The sequence below is a fragment of the Mytilus galloprovincialis genome, chromosome 2, assembly GCF_965363235.1.
Source record: "Mytilus galloprovincialis chromosome 2, xbMytGall1.hap1.1, whole genome shotgun sequence".
Taxonomy (NCBI): domain Eukaryota; kingdom Metazoa; phylum Mollusca; class Bivalvia; order Mytilida; family Mytilidae; genus Mytilus; species Mytilus galloprovincialis.
Window position 1 is genome coordinate 22,212,108 of NC_134839.1, and position 15,386 is coordinate 22,227,493.

The 15,386-nt window shown below is 33.1% G+C and overlaps 1 protein-coding gene across 1 annotated transcript; it reads left to right on the forward strand.

Moving 5' to 3' along the window:
* The first annotated feature begins 21 nt into the window (after positions 1 to 21).
* Positions 22 to 15,029, forward strand: LOC143063139 (tubulin alpha-2/alpha-4 chain-like). Its single transcript, XM_076235119.1, has 5 exons — positions 22 to 205; positions 12,760 to 12,982; positions 13,217 to 13,365; positions 13,579 to 13,731; positions 14,004 to 15,029. The coding sequence occupies exons 1-5, from the start codon at positions 203 to 205 to the stop codon at positions 14,829 to 14,831; spliced, it is 1,356 nt and encodes a 451-aa protein (XP_076091234.1). The 5' UTR covers positions 22 to 202; the 3' UTR covers positions 14,832 to 15,029.
* Positions 15,030 to 15,386: the final 357 nt, after the last annotated feature.

A 15,386-nucleotide genomic window follows, 5' to 3' on the forward strand; every position in this document is an offset into this window, starting at 1 on the left:
TGACCTCTGATCATGCATAATTCAACCAGATATTCATCTTAAAATAAAATTCTCCATTAAATGATAATTAGGCTGTTATTTGATTATCAGTTACTATAGCGACCAGGTGATGCAGGTATAAAGGTGAATGATTTAACTACGCGGACATCATTAAGAATTCATTCAGCCTTCCTTACACAGCTGACTGACTATTGTCTTCAAAATGGTGAGTAATTTTATGTCATTCTTGTTTCATATGTAATGTAGCATAGGTACTTAGGGACAGGACTGCTTTAGATATCTTATAATTATCATGACCACTGTTGATAGTAAATAGAAATTAGTATAAAAGCATGTTATTTCTAGTGTAGTTATGTTTACTTAGTACATCGCAGTAAATAGCGAAAAATAATTGAAATGAAGACAACAAAGAAATAACTGAATTGGTAACAATTGAAAAGTTGTTTTTTTTGCGATTATCTGGTTGTGATATGTCCAAATCGTTGTTGCAATCTTAGCTTTATTATTTTTTTTAACTACAATTTATCGATCTTTCTTGGGCCAGGTTTACTTTGCACAGTGATCACATACTTCACAACGTTTTTCTCTACTTTATTAAACCAAAGCAAGTATTTTCTGGTTAGCTTTAAAAAAAAAAGAAATTAACTTCTCCCTCAATAGCCCCAAAAAACCTTCAGATTATCACTTGCAGGAAAAATTGCAATATTTCAGACTACATTTTACTTTTCAGGAAACTAATGCGACCAACATCTCATCCTTAAAAACATAAACTGGAACATTTATAGGTATTCAGAAGAAAAAAAATCTTTATGCAAATTACTATTTCATATATGCAGCGATGTTATTGCAAAATGTGTTTCCTTATTTATACATTTATAATTACATTCCCAAATCAACTATTATAGATTGAACACTTGAATGCTTCATTTCGTAGACTCTACCAACTTTACACTAACCTCAATACAAATCAAAATTAATTGTAATTTAGATGTAAATTGGCGTGACAGCATCGATTGCAAAGTTTGACTGATATTGATGTGTTTCTTTGTGACTATGGAGACAAAGTATTATCTCGTGTTATCAACCAAAGCAATTAATATTAATAATGCATAGATATTTAAAGATTTCCCATGGGTATCTACATCTTATAGGACAATATAGGTTCATATAGGTACACATGACGTATGGTTGCAGACCTTAACATTAAAGATTTCTTTTTGTTTTTGTCCATGTTTCTTCCCAAATTTGCGCATGTATACTTTCTGGGTAAAGCCATATTTTGTGACAAATAACAGGAAATAAAGCATTTTTGAGAAACCCCAAAGAGAACTATATAGCCTTTTTTTGCATGAACCCCCTGAGGGGTTCATGCTTATATATTGGCGAGTTTTGGATGTGTCTATTGGCCACTCGATATCTCTCGGCCGGAAGTCAGAATAAAATTCTCGGAACGTCTCTAAAGTTTTCTGTCATTTATACAGGTCTTAACAGGTTGTTATCTTCGTCTTTGATATGGTCCCTTGATGGCCCTTGACGACGCAATTATATTTGTTTTAAAACGACCACTGTACACTATGTGTATCTGGGTCAATTATAACGTGGTATTGTCTGTTGTCTGGATAACATGTAAACTAATTATGTTTGAAGATTTAACCACGGAATTACTGTGTATTTCATCATAGACTTACGGGAGAGAACATTCTGGTTAAAATATTAATATTTAGATCGGAGAACAGAAAGATAATATTCTTATCAAAAGTATTTAATACAATCGGAATCAAAGAAATATATGTACAAAATATATACTGTATTTATGTTTCTGAAGAAACTAACAAATTGAATGATTGAAATCAGAATATTTTCAGAGTTGCAATTAAGAAATAAGTATTTTATATGACAAGATACTCTTTGGTATTTTTAAATATTCATTTGTAAAGGAAACATAAAAATTAAATCTAAATAAATTCTTGCATCCTACAAAAAAATGTGTATAAACAATAATCATTATACTTCTACGTTAAATATTTCATACCATTTTAGTATTTAGGTTTTATGAGTAATTATTATTTATTTTTGTGTATTGTAATATATCCATAAAACAGAAAGTAAGATCAATTTATTAAATTTTTAAATTTGAAACGGTCGTGAATAAAAATAAAAAAAGTGTGTTTTCAAATTCATAAAGCAGGATTTTAAATCCTTGCAGCTCACAACAACCGTTAAATTAATTTACAATAATCACTAAATTTAATTTCAACCATAATGTTGATTATTTTATACTGTTAGTATGGATTTAGAAGTCTGCTGATATTTTGTATAGTAATATATTCACATAGTGGAATGTTAGAATTTAAAAATAGATTCATTCGATAAATAAATTAAACTAGAACACACCCGCGAAATCGCGGGGAAATAGAGCGTATGTATGTAAACTGTAAAAAAATTTAACTGGAGAATTCCAGGAGAGGTATCAAAGAGACTGGGCGCATTTTTTCTGTCCTCTATATACTATAATTACTATACAAAACGGTCACTGATATATTAAAAGTCACCCTAGTAAACTATTGGAATTTATAGTAAATTATAGCAAATTTATACACTTAATTCATAGTATATGTATGTAGTATACAGAAATATTTCCGTGACCACCGTGGATAGAAAACTATTGGAATTGATGATATATATAAATAGTAAATACACTATATCTATAGTATATGTATGATCATATAGTATACGGAAAAACGCAAAAAAATATTTTTTTAATAACCTAACGTCATCGTTTTATGACGTCGCAAACTCATTCATAAATCAAAGCGCTGTAAGCGCTGAAGGCAGTTAACCAAAAACCAAGGCAACCGTAATTATGAAAACTGTGGCAATGTTGCCTCAACATTAAACATTCATATATAGTACATTCATGTTTATCTAATGATTTATTTATTAAGGCAAATAATTTATATGTTATCATGGTTTCAAAAGCAATGCATATATCAATGTATATTATTTATGGTGAGTCTGCAGTGGTACAAGTTCCCAATGATTGCAGTTGTTCTACTTGGTAGTTAACCTTGGTTTTATTTGACTGCTAGAAGTTCAATTTGACGTAGTATGAACATGTAATAGTATGAATGGACTGGTTTCCCTGGAAAGAAAACTGAGTGTGTGTTCTATAGTACAAAAGTTATGAGACACGAATCAGACAAATGTTCACTACAACAGGGATCAAAGATGAGGTCTGACTGACTTGCCCATAGTAAATGTAAATGATTTGTTATTTTGTCCCATACAAATGAATATATATAATTTAGGGGTAGGGATCTCAACGGTTTTCAAGTTCTCAAACAGGTAGGGGTAGGCAGAGGATTTAGGGTGCAAGGGGCCCGCCCCCCCCCCCCTTTTGGGGAAAAAATTTGGTTGCTTATATAGGTAATCACTGAAGCATGACTGGAGCGGGCCCCTCTTAGGTCAGTCAGTGGGCCCCACTTATGAATATTTCTGGATCCGCCACTGGGGGTAGGGTGACCATAGGGACTTCCCCTACATTTCATTTTATTTGTTATATTGTCCCATACATGAATATATATGGTTTAGGGGTGGGGATCTCATTGGTTTCCAAGTTCTCAAACAGGAAGGGTAGGGTGACCCAAGGCACTCCCCCTATATTTCATTTAATTAGTTATATTGATCCATACATGAATATATATTGTTTTGGTGTGGGGATCTCGACCGTTTCCAAGTTCTCAAACAGGAGGGTTGGGATGACCACAGGGACTTCCCTTATATTTCATTTGATTTGTTATATTGTCCCATACATGAGTATATATGGTTTAGGGGTATGGATCTTGACCATTTCCAAGTTCTCAAACAGGAGCGTGAACAGTGACCTCAGGGACTCCCCCTATCTTTCATCTGATTTGTTATATTGTTATACATGAATATATGTGGTTTAGGGATGGGGATCTCGACCATTTTTAAATTCTAAAACAGGAGGGGTGGGGTGACCCCTAGCGACTCTTCCTATATTTCATTTGATTTTTCATATTGTCACAAACATGAATATATATGGTTAAGGGGTGTGGATCTCGACCGTTTCCAAGTTCTCAAACAGGGAGGGTGGGGTAACTCCAGGGACTCCCCCTATATTTAATTTTTATTTATTATATTTTCCTATACTTGAATATATGCAGGGGCGGATTTAGACGGGGGAGGAATGCGGGCTTGCACCCCCCCTCCTTAAATTTGCAAAGCATGGGTTGTTTCTCAGCTTAATAAAGAAAATTCTGATAATTTTACCTCAATTTTTTTTTAGCCTCGCTCTGCTCAGCAAAAATTTAAGTTTGCGCCCCTCCTAACCTAAAATCCTGGATCTGCCCCACATATGGTTTAGGGGTAGGGAGCTCGACCGTTTCCACAGTGGCGGATCCAGGGGGGGTTCCGGGGGTTGGAACCCCTCCCTTTTTTTGGCCGATCAATGCATTTGAATGGGAGCATATAGTTGGAACCACCCCCCCCCCTTTACTCTGGGTTGGGAACCCCCCCTTTTTAAAATGGCTGGATCCGCCATTGTTCCAAATTATCAAACAGGAGGGGGTAGAGTGGCCTAAAGAATGCCATCATATGATTTACTTACATTAAGGTATATATAATATAGTTGCATTATTTGTGAAACTAAAGAATGAAACTTTCAGCTACCTTAATTGACCCTTCAAAATTGAGAAAAAAACAAATATCCCCTCGAAATTGCAGTAATATGTTTACACTTTAAAAGCATCTCACATGCATTATCATGATTTATCATTTATAAAGAAAATTTAGACTGCGACCATGAACATGTATATTGTTAGATATACTGTTCCCAGCTGTCACGTTGTATTGGATTTTTAAATTAAAATTTATCAAAAAGTAATTTTTAGTTTTTGAATAAAATATGTTTCTGCTGTTTCTTTCTTTTACATATATCTTTTGGTTTAGGGACGACATCAAAAGTTCAATGAAGGATAAAAAACTTAATTCACATAGTTTTTTCACTGACCCCCACACCCCCTCTTAACTTAATTTGGGAAAAATTGATTGACCAATAGGAATATATGTAAAATCGGTTTTAGATTAACAAAACGTGCAGCAATGTTGACCCCCCACCCCCAAACTATTTGATTTAAGTTTTTTTTTATCTTACATCGATCTTTTGATGTCGTCCCTTACAATACTAGTGTTTATATTCATTTACCATGCATAGATATATTTTTTCACCTGCTTGGATTTATTTTGTAAATGATCGTCAAACCCGGAATTACCCTTATCCGCTTCCGGAATCGGATCCGATTTTGTAAAATTTTGTCTTCACGGCCGCCATTGTTATGTGTTTACAATGTTGTTTTTGTCAATCAGATACGATTTTACTCGAATTTATACAATATTTGTCGGTAATTTTCTGTATAAAGCTAGCGGTTGAACAAAATAAACATCGCCGTCATGAATAATAATGATAATCAAAGAGCTGAAAGCTCTGAAGAAAAATGACGCCACTGTCTCTAATATTGGGATAGTTTTTATGCAAGTCTTGATTTTCACATACCGTAATTAGTTTAACAATGCAACATGTATCGTAAGCATATAATTGATATTCGTATATGTGTGTGTGTGTGAAGTGAAGGTGACAACTGGCTGGTTTTTTAAGACAAATGAATAGGTCAAGACTAGCTGAATTGTACAAATAAATACCGTAGAAAGGCTTGTATATTTCTCACTGGTACATAGTCTGAATCTGAGTCCGTTCGCTTCCATTCACGTTTGCGCCCACTCATTTTCACCCCTTTCACTTTCACACCCTACATGTTCGCACCCAATCTTAATTGGTTTTGTGTTTAATAACTATGTAAGCAAGTGTTTTCTTACAAGTATAATTGTTGTCATTATCTCAAAATAAAGTGAGACAGCAATTTTTTTTTTGTGTTGAATAAATCTTAATTATGTTTTGGATAAGGTATTGCTAAAAATAATAATAATCCTTTCTAAATAAAGTGGTATTTTGTCAACGTTTTATTTTGTGTTGAATAACTCTTAATCATGTTTTGGTTAGTGTATTGCTATAACTTGTTTCATTGACTTGTTTCAAAATGAAGTGAGATTCTGACTATGTTTGTTTCTGCGTGTTGAATAAATTTTATCATGTTTTGGTTATATTAGTGGATTGCTATATTTTGGTTTCTATGTTTTATTGTTTCGTTGTTTCAGATCAATGGGACCAAGCTGTTAAAAACAATTATCTTTTGTGTTTTTTCCTTTAAAATCTTCAATGTTTTACTCATACCAAGCTATAAATACATTCAGTATTTACACCAAAGCAATTTAAAACAACAACCATAATTATCCAATTATTCAACTTGAATTTGAATTAAAATTGGGCGTGAATGAGTAGAGTGTGAATGTGCGAACGTGTAGGGTGCGAAAATGTATTGGGCACAAACAGACCTGATGCCACACAGTCTGAACCCCCTTCTCCCACAAAATATTAAGTAAATAATCTTTTTGTTACTGCTATCAAAGGTCTAATGAAACTCAGATAGTTTCAAACATTTGTCAAAGAATTCTAGTCAAACTGGCACCTAGTTAAATTGGCACCTGAACGTCGTAGGAAGGCGTCCCAGAAAAATAATAAAATAGCCTTGCCAGACGTCATAATTATTTGGACTAATACATGAGATATTGTGTATTTTTCTGCATTATTTTAACCAGTTGAGCATTTTACAGGATTGTTGGTTTAATGCTGTTTAAACTTTACTGAAAAACAAACACCTTAAATTTGCTAATTATTTGGCATGAAAGTTTGATTTATTGAAAGGGACTCGTAGTTTTCCATTTTATTTTAATAATTGACTTGTTTTTACAATTACACAAATTGTCTAATTGTTAAAACAACAGCTTTGGTAAGGGCTTCGTTGTTTACCTTTATACACTACATATCCACTTTCGTTTCGTGGTTTACCAAAATACACAACAACATATTCACTATGTACTTGGTAACAGTAATAAATTAATTGAATAGAAAATATTATATCAAATATTATTGGATGCCGAATTGACGTCGAATAGGTGCCGATTTGACTAGATGCAAATTTAACCAGGTGCCGACTTGACTTGTACGTTTCAATTCCTCTGCGATCGTTTGCGGTATTTTCTTGAGAAAACCTATTTTCCATCATCAAAGAGAAGAAGAAACTGCTTTAAAATGATTCTGGAACGCTTCATGATTGTTAAAATAAGTTTAATTCACTCAAAAACAATTTTAAAACTTGCGATTAAACAGGAAGTTTCCAAAGCACGTGTAAAAGAAGAAATTAACCGGTGAGAGTGGAAATCCGTATATGACAGATATCCCTATAGTACGACTTTGAAAGTAAAACAGTTCAATCCTTTTGTAAAACAATCTTTAATATACCTATCACATTAATGTTTGAATGGTCTTAAGCTTATTCAAACCATATAAGTCGGTATGAAACACCAAAACGGAATGAACAATAACCGATTACGTTTTGTAGTTTACAAATTCTAAAACTGGTTCCCGTCAAACTACAACACTTTGTTCGAGTGTAGTGGAATACAAGCAAAAACCAGTGTAAACTGGGTCCTGGCTGGTTTAATACTATACAATGATGCATAATGATAACACAAGCAGATTCCAGTTTGTTTGGAAAATAGGAAATACGAAACCAAGCGCGGTAGGCAGAGCAATGTAATGAAGTTCAGGTCGGCAGTTATGGAACAATGACTGCGTCATTTTCCAAAAATAAGTTTTTAGCTCGTTTAATTGGAGACTGGTGAACATGGTGAAAAGGTTTGCAAAGTAATTTCGGGTTACACTAAAGACCTGAAAGTGGACCTGAAAAGACCTGAAAAGACCTGAAAATATACGACTAAAATTATTCAAATTCCAATAACTTTTTTATTATTGGATGGAATTTCTTCAAGTTGGAATTTTATTAATTGTAAATATTCAGATTTCATTAAAATTAAAAAAAAATAAATAAAAAACAATTTTTTGATGCCAAAAGTTGGACCTGAACGGAGAAATGAAAAGACCTGAAGGGACCTGAAAATCTATGTCGGACTAATTCTAACTACAATAACTTTTTTAATATTCAATGGATATCTTTCAACTTTTGATTTTGTGACACAAAAAGTTCAATATAATGATAATATGAAAAAAAATATGTGAAAAATATTGTTGGGGTGTCAAAATTCGGACCTGAACGAAAAATTCAAAATCTGAATGAGCCTAAAATTCCACATTATTTTAAAACGAAAATAATAAACATAGACGAAAAATATGATTGATAACTTTTCATGTTCGATGTCATTTGGTCTCTTGTAGAGATCTGTCTCATTGGTATCACACCACCAGTGAAATGTTTATTTAGACTAATGATCCAATTATCACCTAATATCAATACAAGGTGTGAATTACAACCGGCACACGTTCGTGTAATTAAAACATTCCAATCGACGAACTCTTTAAATGACATATGGTTTATGGGGAAGCAATACTAATACTTTCATTTTATAAATAAAGCAGTTTACGACCAGCTTTAATATAGAATAAGAATAAAATATATATTAATGTAGTTTAAACAAGTTGTATTAGTTTGAATAATTTCAACGTACAATCTTCCTTTTTTTTCCCCTTAGGTTCAGGATTCATCAATAACAATGTACTTTGTTTTCAAATATGTTCCTGTATAAATATAAAGTCATTCGTTCTCTTCAATAGACTTTTGTCTAAAATAGAAACAAATAGGAAAACAATGTTTTGCGAGTTTAAATACAACTACCCCTATAATCCATTCATGTCTTTTATTTCACCGACAAGGTCCGAATTTTGTAACTAAATAATTATATTTTCGATAAAATTCTTTATAATTTCAATGATATATTATACCTTTCCTATAACAAAATTCATATTTCAAGGAGAATGATTGAAAACAGTTAAAGATATTGAATAAATCTGACTGCAGTCTTTTCAAGCAAATTTATGTTACTTAATTTTCCGTTCAGTTCCGAGTTTTCACACCCAAATGGTATTTTTCATATTTTTTTTTTTTAATTTTATCATTATATTGAACTTTTTGTGTCACAAAAACAAAAGTTGAAAGATATCCATTGAATATTAAAAAAGTTATTGTAGTTAGAATTAGTCCGACATAGATTTTCAGGTCCCTTCAGGTCTTTTCATTTCTCCGTTCAGGTCCAACTTTTGGCATCAAAAAATTGTTTTTTATTTAATTTTTTTTAATTTTAATGAAATCTGAATATTTACAATTAATAAAATTCCAACTTGAAGAAATTCCATCCAATAATAAAAAAGTTATTGCAATTTGAATAATTTTAGTCGTATATTTTCAGGTCTTTTCAGGTCTTTTCAGGTCCACTTTCAGGTCTTTAGTGTAACCCAGTAATTTCTTATTTTCTTTCAAATGTAAGGCGACTACGACGGGCGTAGCTAGAAACCAACTATCCTAGTCGAAATTCCGCTTGCAAAAGTGGAAGGTCTCGGACCACTGCTAATTTGCACACCTGCCTCCAAATTGAAAAGCTACGAAAATTTCTTTTTCTAATTTGAAATTGCCGCCAACAGCATGAACAGTTGAATTATATAATAGACTACTGACGTAGTTGTACTACGTATTGATGACAAACAATATTCCTACGACTTTTGTCATTTAGGAAATCTAAACTGCTTGTCTTAAGAAATTTTCGGCGATTAAATATTTCATACAATTGTTCTTTGACATCTTAGCTAAAAGCACAAGTCATAATGAACTACACAAGGATTTTTAATAAGCACTACTTCCTATGTGTAACTTTAAAACTTTTGGATAAATCGACGATCATTTAAGGTTTTTCTGGTCATTTTTTTTGTAATCCAGAATAAAAAGTATTAAAAAAGTGTTCAATTAGTTATATATAACATAGTAACAAGCTAGATAATAACAATGGCAAGTATTTCAGGATTTATTGGGTAGAACACAAATCTAGGGTGCTCGCATAATGCAGCTTAACTGCATAAAAATCATATGACGTGGGAGTACAATCAGAACAGCCCATGCAATATATTCAAATTTTACCACGGGTGTGTACTCAAAGCGTTTGAAGGACGTCATGTTAGAATATATTATATAAACCTTCTCTATTTACTAAACTCAGTGACTGCCGTGGATTGTAAATTTGAAAATGATAGCAAATAGCAAATACACGTTATTCATAGTCTTTGGTATATACAAAGTACAGACAAACGCAAACCGGATGTCTAGTCCTATTTATAATTTCGTCCATTGTCGGAAAAATATCCGGACGCAGTTTTTTTCGTTTTTCTCCCAAAATAACCTAAACTGAATAATTATAAGAATGGATGACAAATACAATACATGGTACCTATAAGACACAGAGGCATGATGATTGATTTATTGCGGAAGGAAGAGAAGCGACACACAAAATGAGGTCTTCTCGTTTAATAGTATAGATGTCCATCCGTAAATACTTGACGTTCGTGTTTATTGATACTATATATAATATTCAAAAGAATTTGAAAAAAAAAATACTAACAGGAACGTTAATTTATTATAAAATTTTAATTCAATTTTTGTTTGTTTGTTTTAATAGTTTAACCTTATAGCATCTACATATTTGTACTATCATGGTACGGTTTTGAAAATTGTATTCATTGTGTGTCCAACTATCCTACACGTCTTGATTCATTCACATTACAGATCACATTTCAAAAGCACACTATCGGTTTGCGATCTCAAAAATTCCGGATAAAATGTCAATGAATCAAAACATTTAATGTAGGCCGTTTGACATTCGAATATTAGATTAAGATATGTGATGACGCAAATGCGTATTCTTTTCCTGAGTATCAGTGAGATGCTTTCTATTTACTATTTCGTGCGCTTAAATACTACTTGCATGTAATACTATTAAATTCACTCGTGAAAGCTTATTTTCGTTTTTGTTATCTAAATTCAGGACACGACAGAAAAAGCTTTACATGTGACTTTCAAACACGGTCATCATTACTAACGGTATTCTGACCTCGAGTTGTTTCTCCTTTGTTTTTTTTTTGGATTCACTGTCCTATTATAATCTTTGACCTTTTCGAAAAGCTAAGGATTGTCTATCCAAGGAATAGATTCCTTAACTTTGTAATGTATTTAGCCTTTTAACTTTTTTCATTCGAGCGTCACTGAAGTTTTTTTTGTAGACTTAACTCGTGTCTGGCGTTTTTTATATCTACATACCTTTTTATATACATTGGTTATTTTAAAAGTGTGTACAGGTAAGAGGTCCCATTCAATTGCATGCCAAGACAGCTTCAAATACGAGTTGAGAATATATAGGCATTCATGTAGGTAACAAAATATAAAGATATGATAGATAAAATAAATGCATCCAGAATTCCAGATTATATAGCAAACTGAGTGCATAAATTTATATTGCGATAGGTTTGTGCAATTTGCATAAGTCATCCGGTTAGTAGAAATAAGGATTCGCCAAAGGGTTATAATCGGAAAAATTATGTACATTCCCAAGTAATAAATAAAAAAGTCGATCTTTAAAATAACTATTCAAATAGAAGCTGTAAATAAATACTTTCAACTGGCTTCTTCTATTTACAGTCAATTATTTCAATTCAAAAGCAAACACAAATTCAGCAACAATCTTTTGGTAACCCGGCATTCAGCGGTCTTAGGTTCATGTATTGCTTTTCGTTTTTTAAAAGAAAGCAACTTGTTTTTTTAATCATACGTATAAATCATCATAATCAGGATGGAGACCGTATATGTAGAAATTAAAAAAAAACGACTTTAAATAATTGAAGCATAAAAGAACACTTATTTAATTCAGTAACATGAGGCGAATCCATCATTTTGAAAAGGAGGGGTCCCAAAAGTAGTCAGTGTTTAGAGTAGAACATGTAAAAAGTCTATGCATCAACTATATTTGTAGGCCTCCCTCCCAAAATCCGCCGCTGGTAGTTTCATTGAAGGTGCAATCTTCTGTTTGTAGTTAATGCTAAACTATACTTACAAGAGAATGAAGAGTTCCTGTTTCATCTTCATTGTTATTTTACTCGACTGACCCGTACTATAGATGCGAAACCGTAGCTACTCGTACTAGTAATCATTTTAATTTTTTCTGTAACAAACATTACAGACAGACACGGCAAATCATTACAGACAGACATAGCAAAAACATTGCAGACAGACACAGCAAAAACATTACAGACAGACACAGCAAACCATTACAGGTAGACATTATAAACATTACAAGTAGACATTGCAAGCATTACAGGTAGACATAAAAATCCCACTACAGGTAGACACTACAAACCATTACCTGTTCACATAACAAAACATTACAGACAGACATTACAAAACGTTACAGATAGACATTGTAAACGTTACAGATAGACATTGCAAAACGTTACAGATAGACATTACAAAACGTTACAGATAGGCATTGTAAACGTTACAGATAGACATAGCAAAACGTTACAGATAGACATTACAAACATTAGATAGACAATAGAAAACATTACAGGTATACATTATAAACATAAAGTTTAAAGATAGGCATTACAAAACATTACAAGTAGACATTACAATTATTACAAGTAGACATTACAAAGAATAACAAGTATTACAAAACACGTAATTTTAAGATATAATCGAATTTAAATAGTAATAAGCTTTTAACTTTTAGAGGGAATGCATCTCTATACATGTTGGTCAAGCTGGTGTCCAGATGGGCAATGCATGCTGGGAACTGTACTGTCTTGAACATGGTATCCAGCCTGATGGTCAGATGCCAAGTGACAAGACCATTGGTGGTGGTGATGACTCCTTCAACACTTTCTTCAGTGAAACAGGAGCAGGCAAACATGTCCCAAGAGCTGTATTTGTTGATTTAGAACCAACTGTTGTCGGTAAGGTGAAGCATAAGATTATATGAAACGATATGTATAAACATTCTTTCATTGGTACATTTTATCATGTAAACTATGAACGCTCAAGATCAAAGTTTAAGCAGAGATATGATAAGGTCGTTAGTGGCCTCAAACAAAAAAGGCAAAATAAAATAAAAACCATGTTAGGACAACCTTGCCCCTAAAATATGTTGCAGTCCTAAGTAGTTGACAAAATTTACTGTGTTATTTCAGATGAAGTACGCACAGGAACCTATCGTCAGCTGTTTCACCCAGAGCAGTTAGTGACTGGTAAGGAGGATGCAGCTAATAATTATGCAAGAGGCCATTACACCATTGGGAAAGAAATTGTAGACTTGGTACTTGATAGACTTAGGAAGCTGGTATGTATGATTTCTGGTGATGTGTTCACGCAACATAAACATTTTTCATTCACCCCATTTAATTCAAGATAATCATGGTTTTTTTTTATAAAGATAGATTGCAACTTGCTACACGTTATAGTAATTTTATTTATCTGAAATAAGTTTAATTAACAGTGATCAAACACAGATAGCTTCTAATGTTTCCACTGAATCTTTAATATAATCTTCCAGGCTGACCAATGTACTGGTCTCCAAGGGTTCCTGATTTTCCACAGCTTTGGTGGCGGAACTGGTTCAGGATTTACATCTCTATTGATGGAGAGATTGTCTGTGGATTATGGAAAGAAATCTAAGCTGGAATTCGCTATCTATCCAGCACCACAGGTAACAAATTCTAAGTTAATATCGTAACACAGCATGTGATCGAAACATTTTTGTTTGGAGATGACGTTACTAAGTTAAAGTGTTGTGTTTGATTCTTGATAGTGTCTTTTTATAGATTTATATAGTTAATTTGTCCTGATTTTTTTGCATGGAATATTTGCCACTGGAAGTTAGACAAATTTATTGATGCTGTTGAAATAACAATTAAAAAAAACAAATTGATAAAACATTTAGCATACTTGTAAGTTAACTTCTTTTTGAAATATTTGTAGATTTCCACTGCAGTCGTTGAACCTTACAACTCTATTTTGACAACTCATACCACACTTGAACACTCAGATTGTGCTTTTATGGTTGACAATGAAGCCATCTATGACATCTGTCGTCGTAACCTTGACATTGAGAGACCAACATATACCAACTTGAATCGTCTGATTGGTCAGATTGTCAGCTCCATTACTGCCTCACTTCGTTTTGATGGTGCTTTGAATGTGGATCTTACAGAGTTTCAGACCAACTTGGTGCCATATCCACGTATTCATTTCCCTTTAGCTACTTATGCTCCAGTTATTTCTGCAGAGAAGGCTTACCATGAACAACTGACCGTGGCAGAAATCACCAATGCCTGTTTTGAACCTGCCAACCAAATGGTGAAATGTGATCCACGTCATGGCAAATACATGGCTTGCTGTATGTTATACAGGGGAGATGTTGTACCAAAAGATGTCAATGCTGCAATAGCAACTATTAAAACAAAGAGAACCATCCAATTCGTTGATTGGTGTCCAACTGGATTCAAGGTCGGAATCAACTACCAGCCACCCACTGTTGTTCCCGGTGGAGATTTAGCTAAAGTACAAAGAGCTGTCTGTATGTTGAGTAATACTACTGCTGTCGCTGAAGCCTGGGCTCGTCTTGACCACAAGTTTGATTTGATGTATGCCAAACGTGCCTTCGTTCACTGGTATGTAGGAGAGGGTATGGAAGAAGGAGAATTTTCTGAGGCTCGTGAAGATTTGGCAGCTTTAGAGAAGGATTATGAAGAAGTTGGTGTTGATTCTGTAGATGGAGAAGAGGAAGAAGGAGAAGAAGAATATTGAGAGAACTTCACATTTTGATTTTTAAAAGTTGTTCGACCATATACAAGTTGAATAACATTCTGTACTTATCACAACTTCTAATATTAATTTTGTTCTTTAAATGCAATTTATCTTTTGAAGATGTTAACAACAATCTTCATTTTCGTACATCATGAATTCTGATATTACGGGAAACGATACAAAATAAAATTGAAACTATTTAAAAAATAAGATTTACATTTCTAAATAACAGCTTACTTTCATGGAGGGCAGTCGCTTAGCATGTCATTTTTTAGTTGTTGAAGGTTGCATAAACCGCAAAAATTGTGACAATTATTTCGGGGTGGAAATTGTTATTGTACATTGTATCAGCCGTAAAAATAATCATTTTGATGTGTTCAGTAATTCAAGGTTCGTTAAACATGTAGTTGTCTGAAAAACTGTATGAATTAAGAGGTTTTATATTGCACTCTAAAATTGGTACAAAGCAGGTGTCTGAGAAAGTTTATAACTCCAAGATTGTTTCGAAGATCCTAAACATTTAATTGTTCCTGCATTGTTTTTTTTTTCCAACGA

Coding starts and splice junctions, on each gene's coding strand:
- LOC143063139 (XM_076235119.1), top strand. Junction 12,983..13,216: donor TTTAGAACCAACTGTTGTCG/GTAAGGTGAAGC, acceptor GTGTTATTTCAG/ATGAAGTACGCACAGGAACC. Junction 13,366..13,578: donor TTGATAGACTTAGGAAGCTG/GTATGTATGATT, acceptor ATAATCTTCCAG/GCTGACCAATGTACTGGTCT.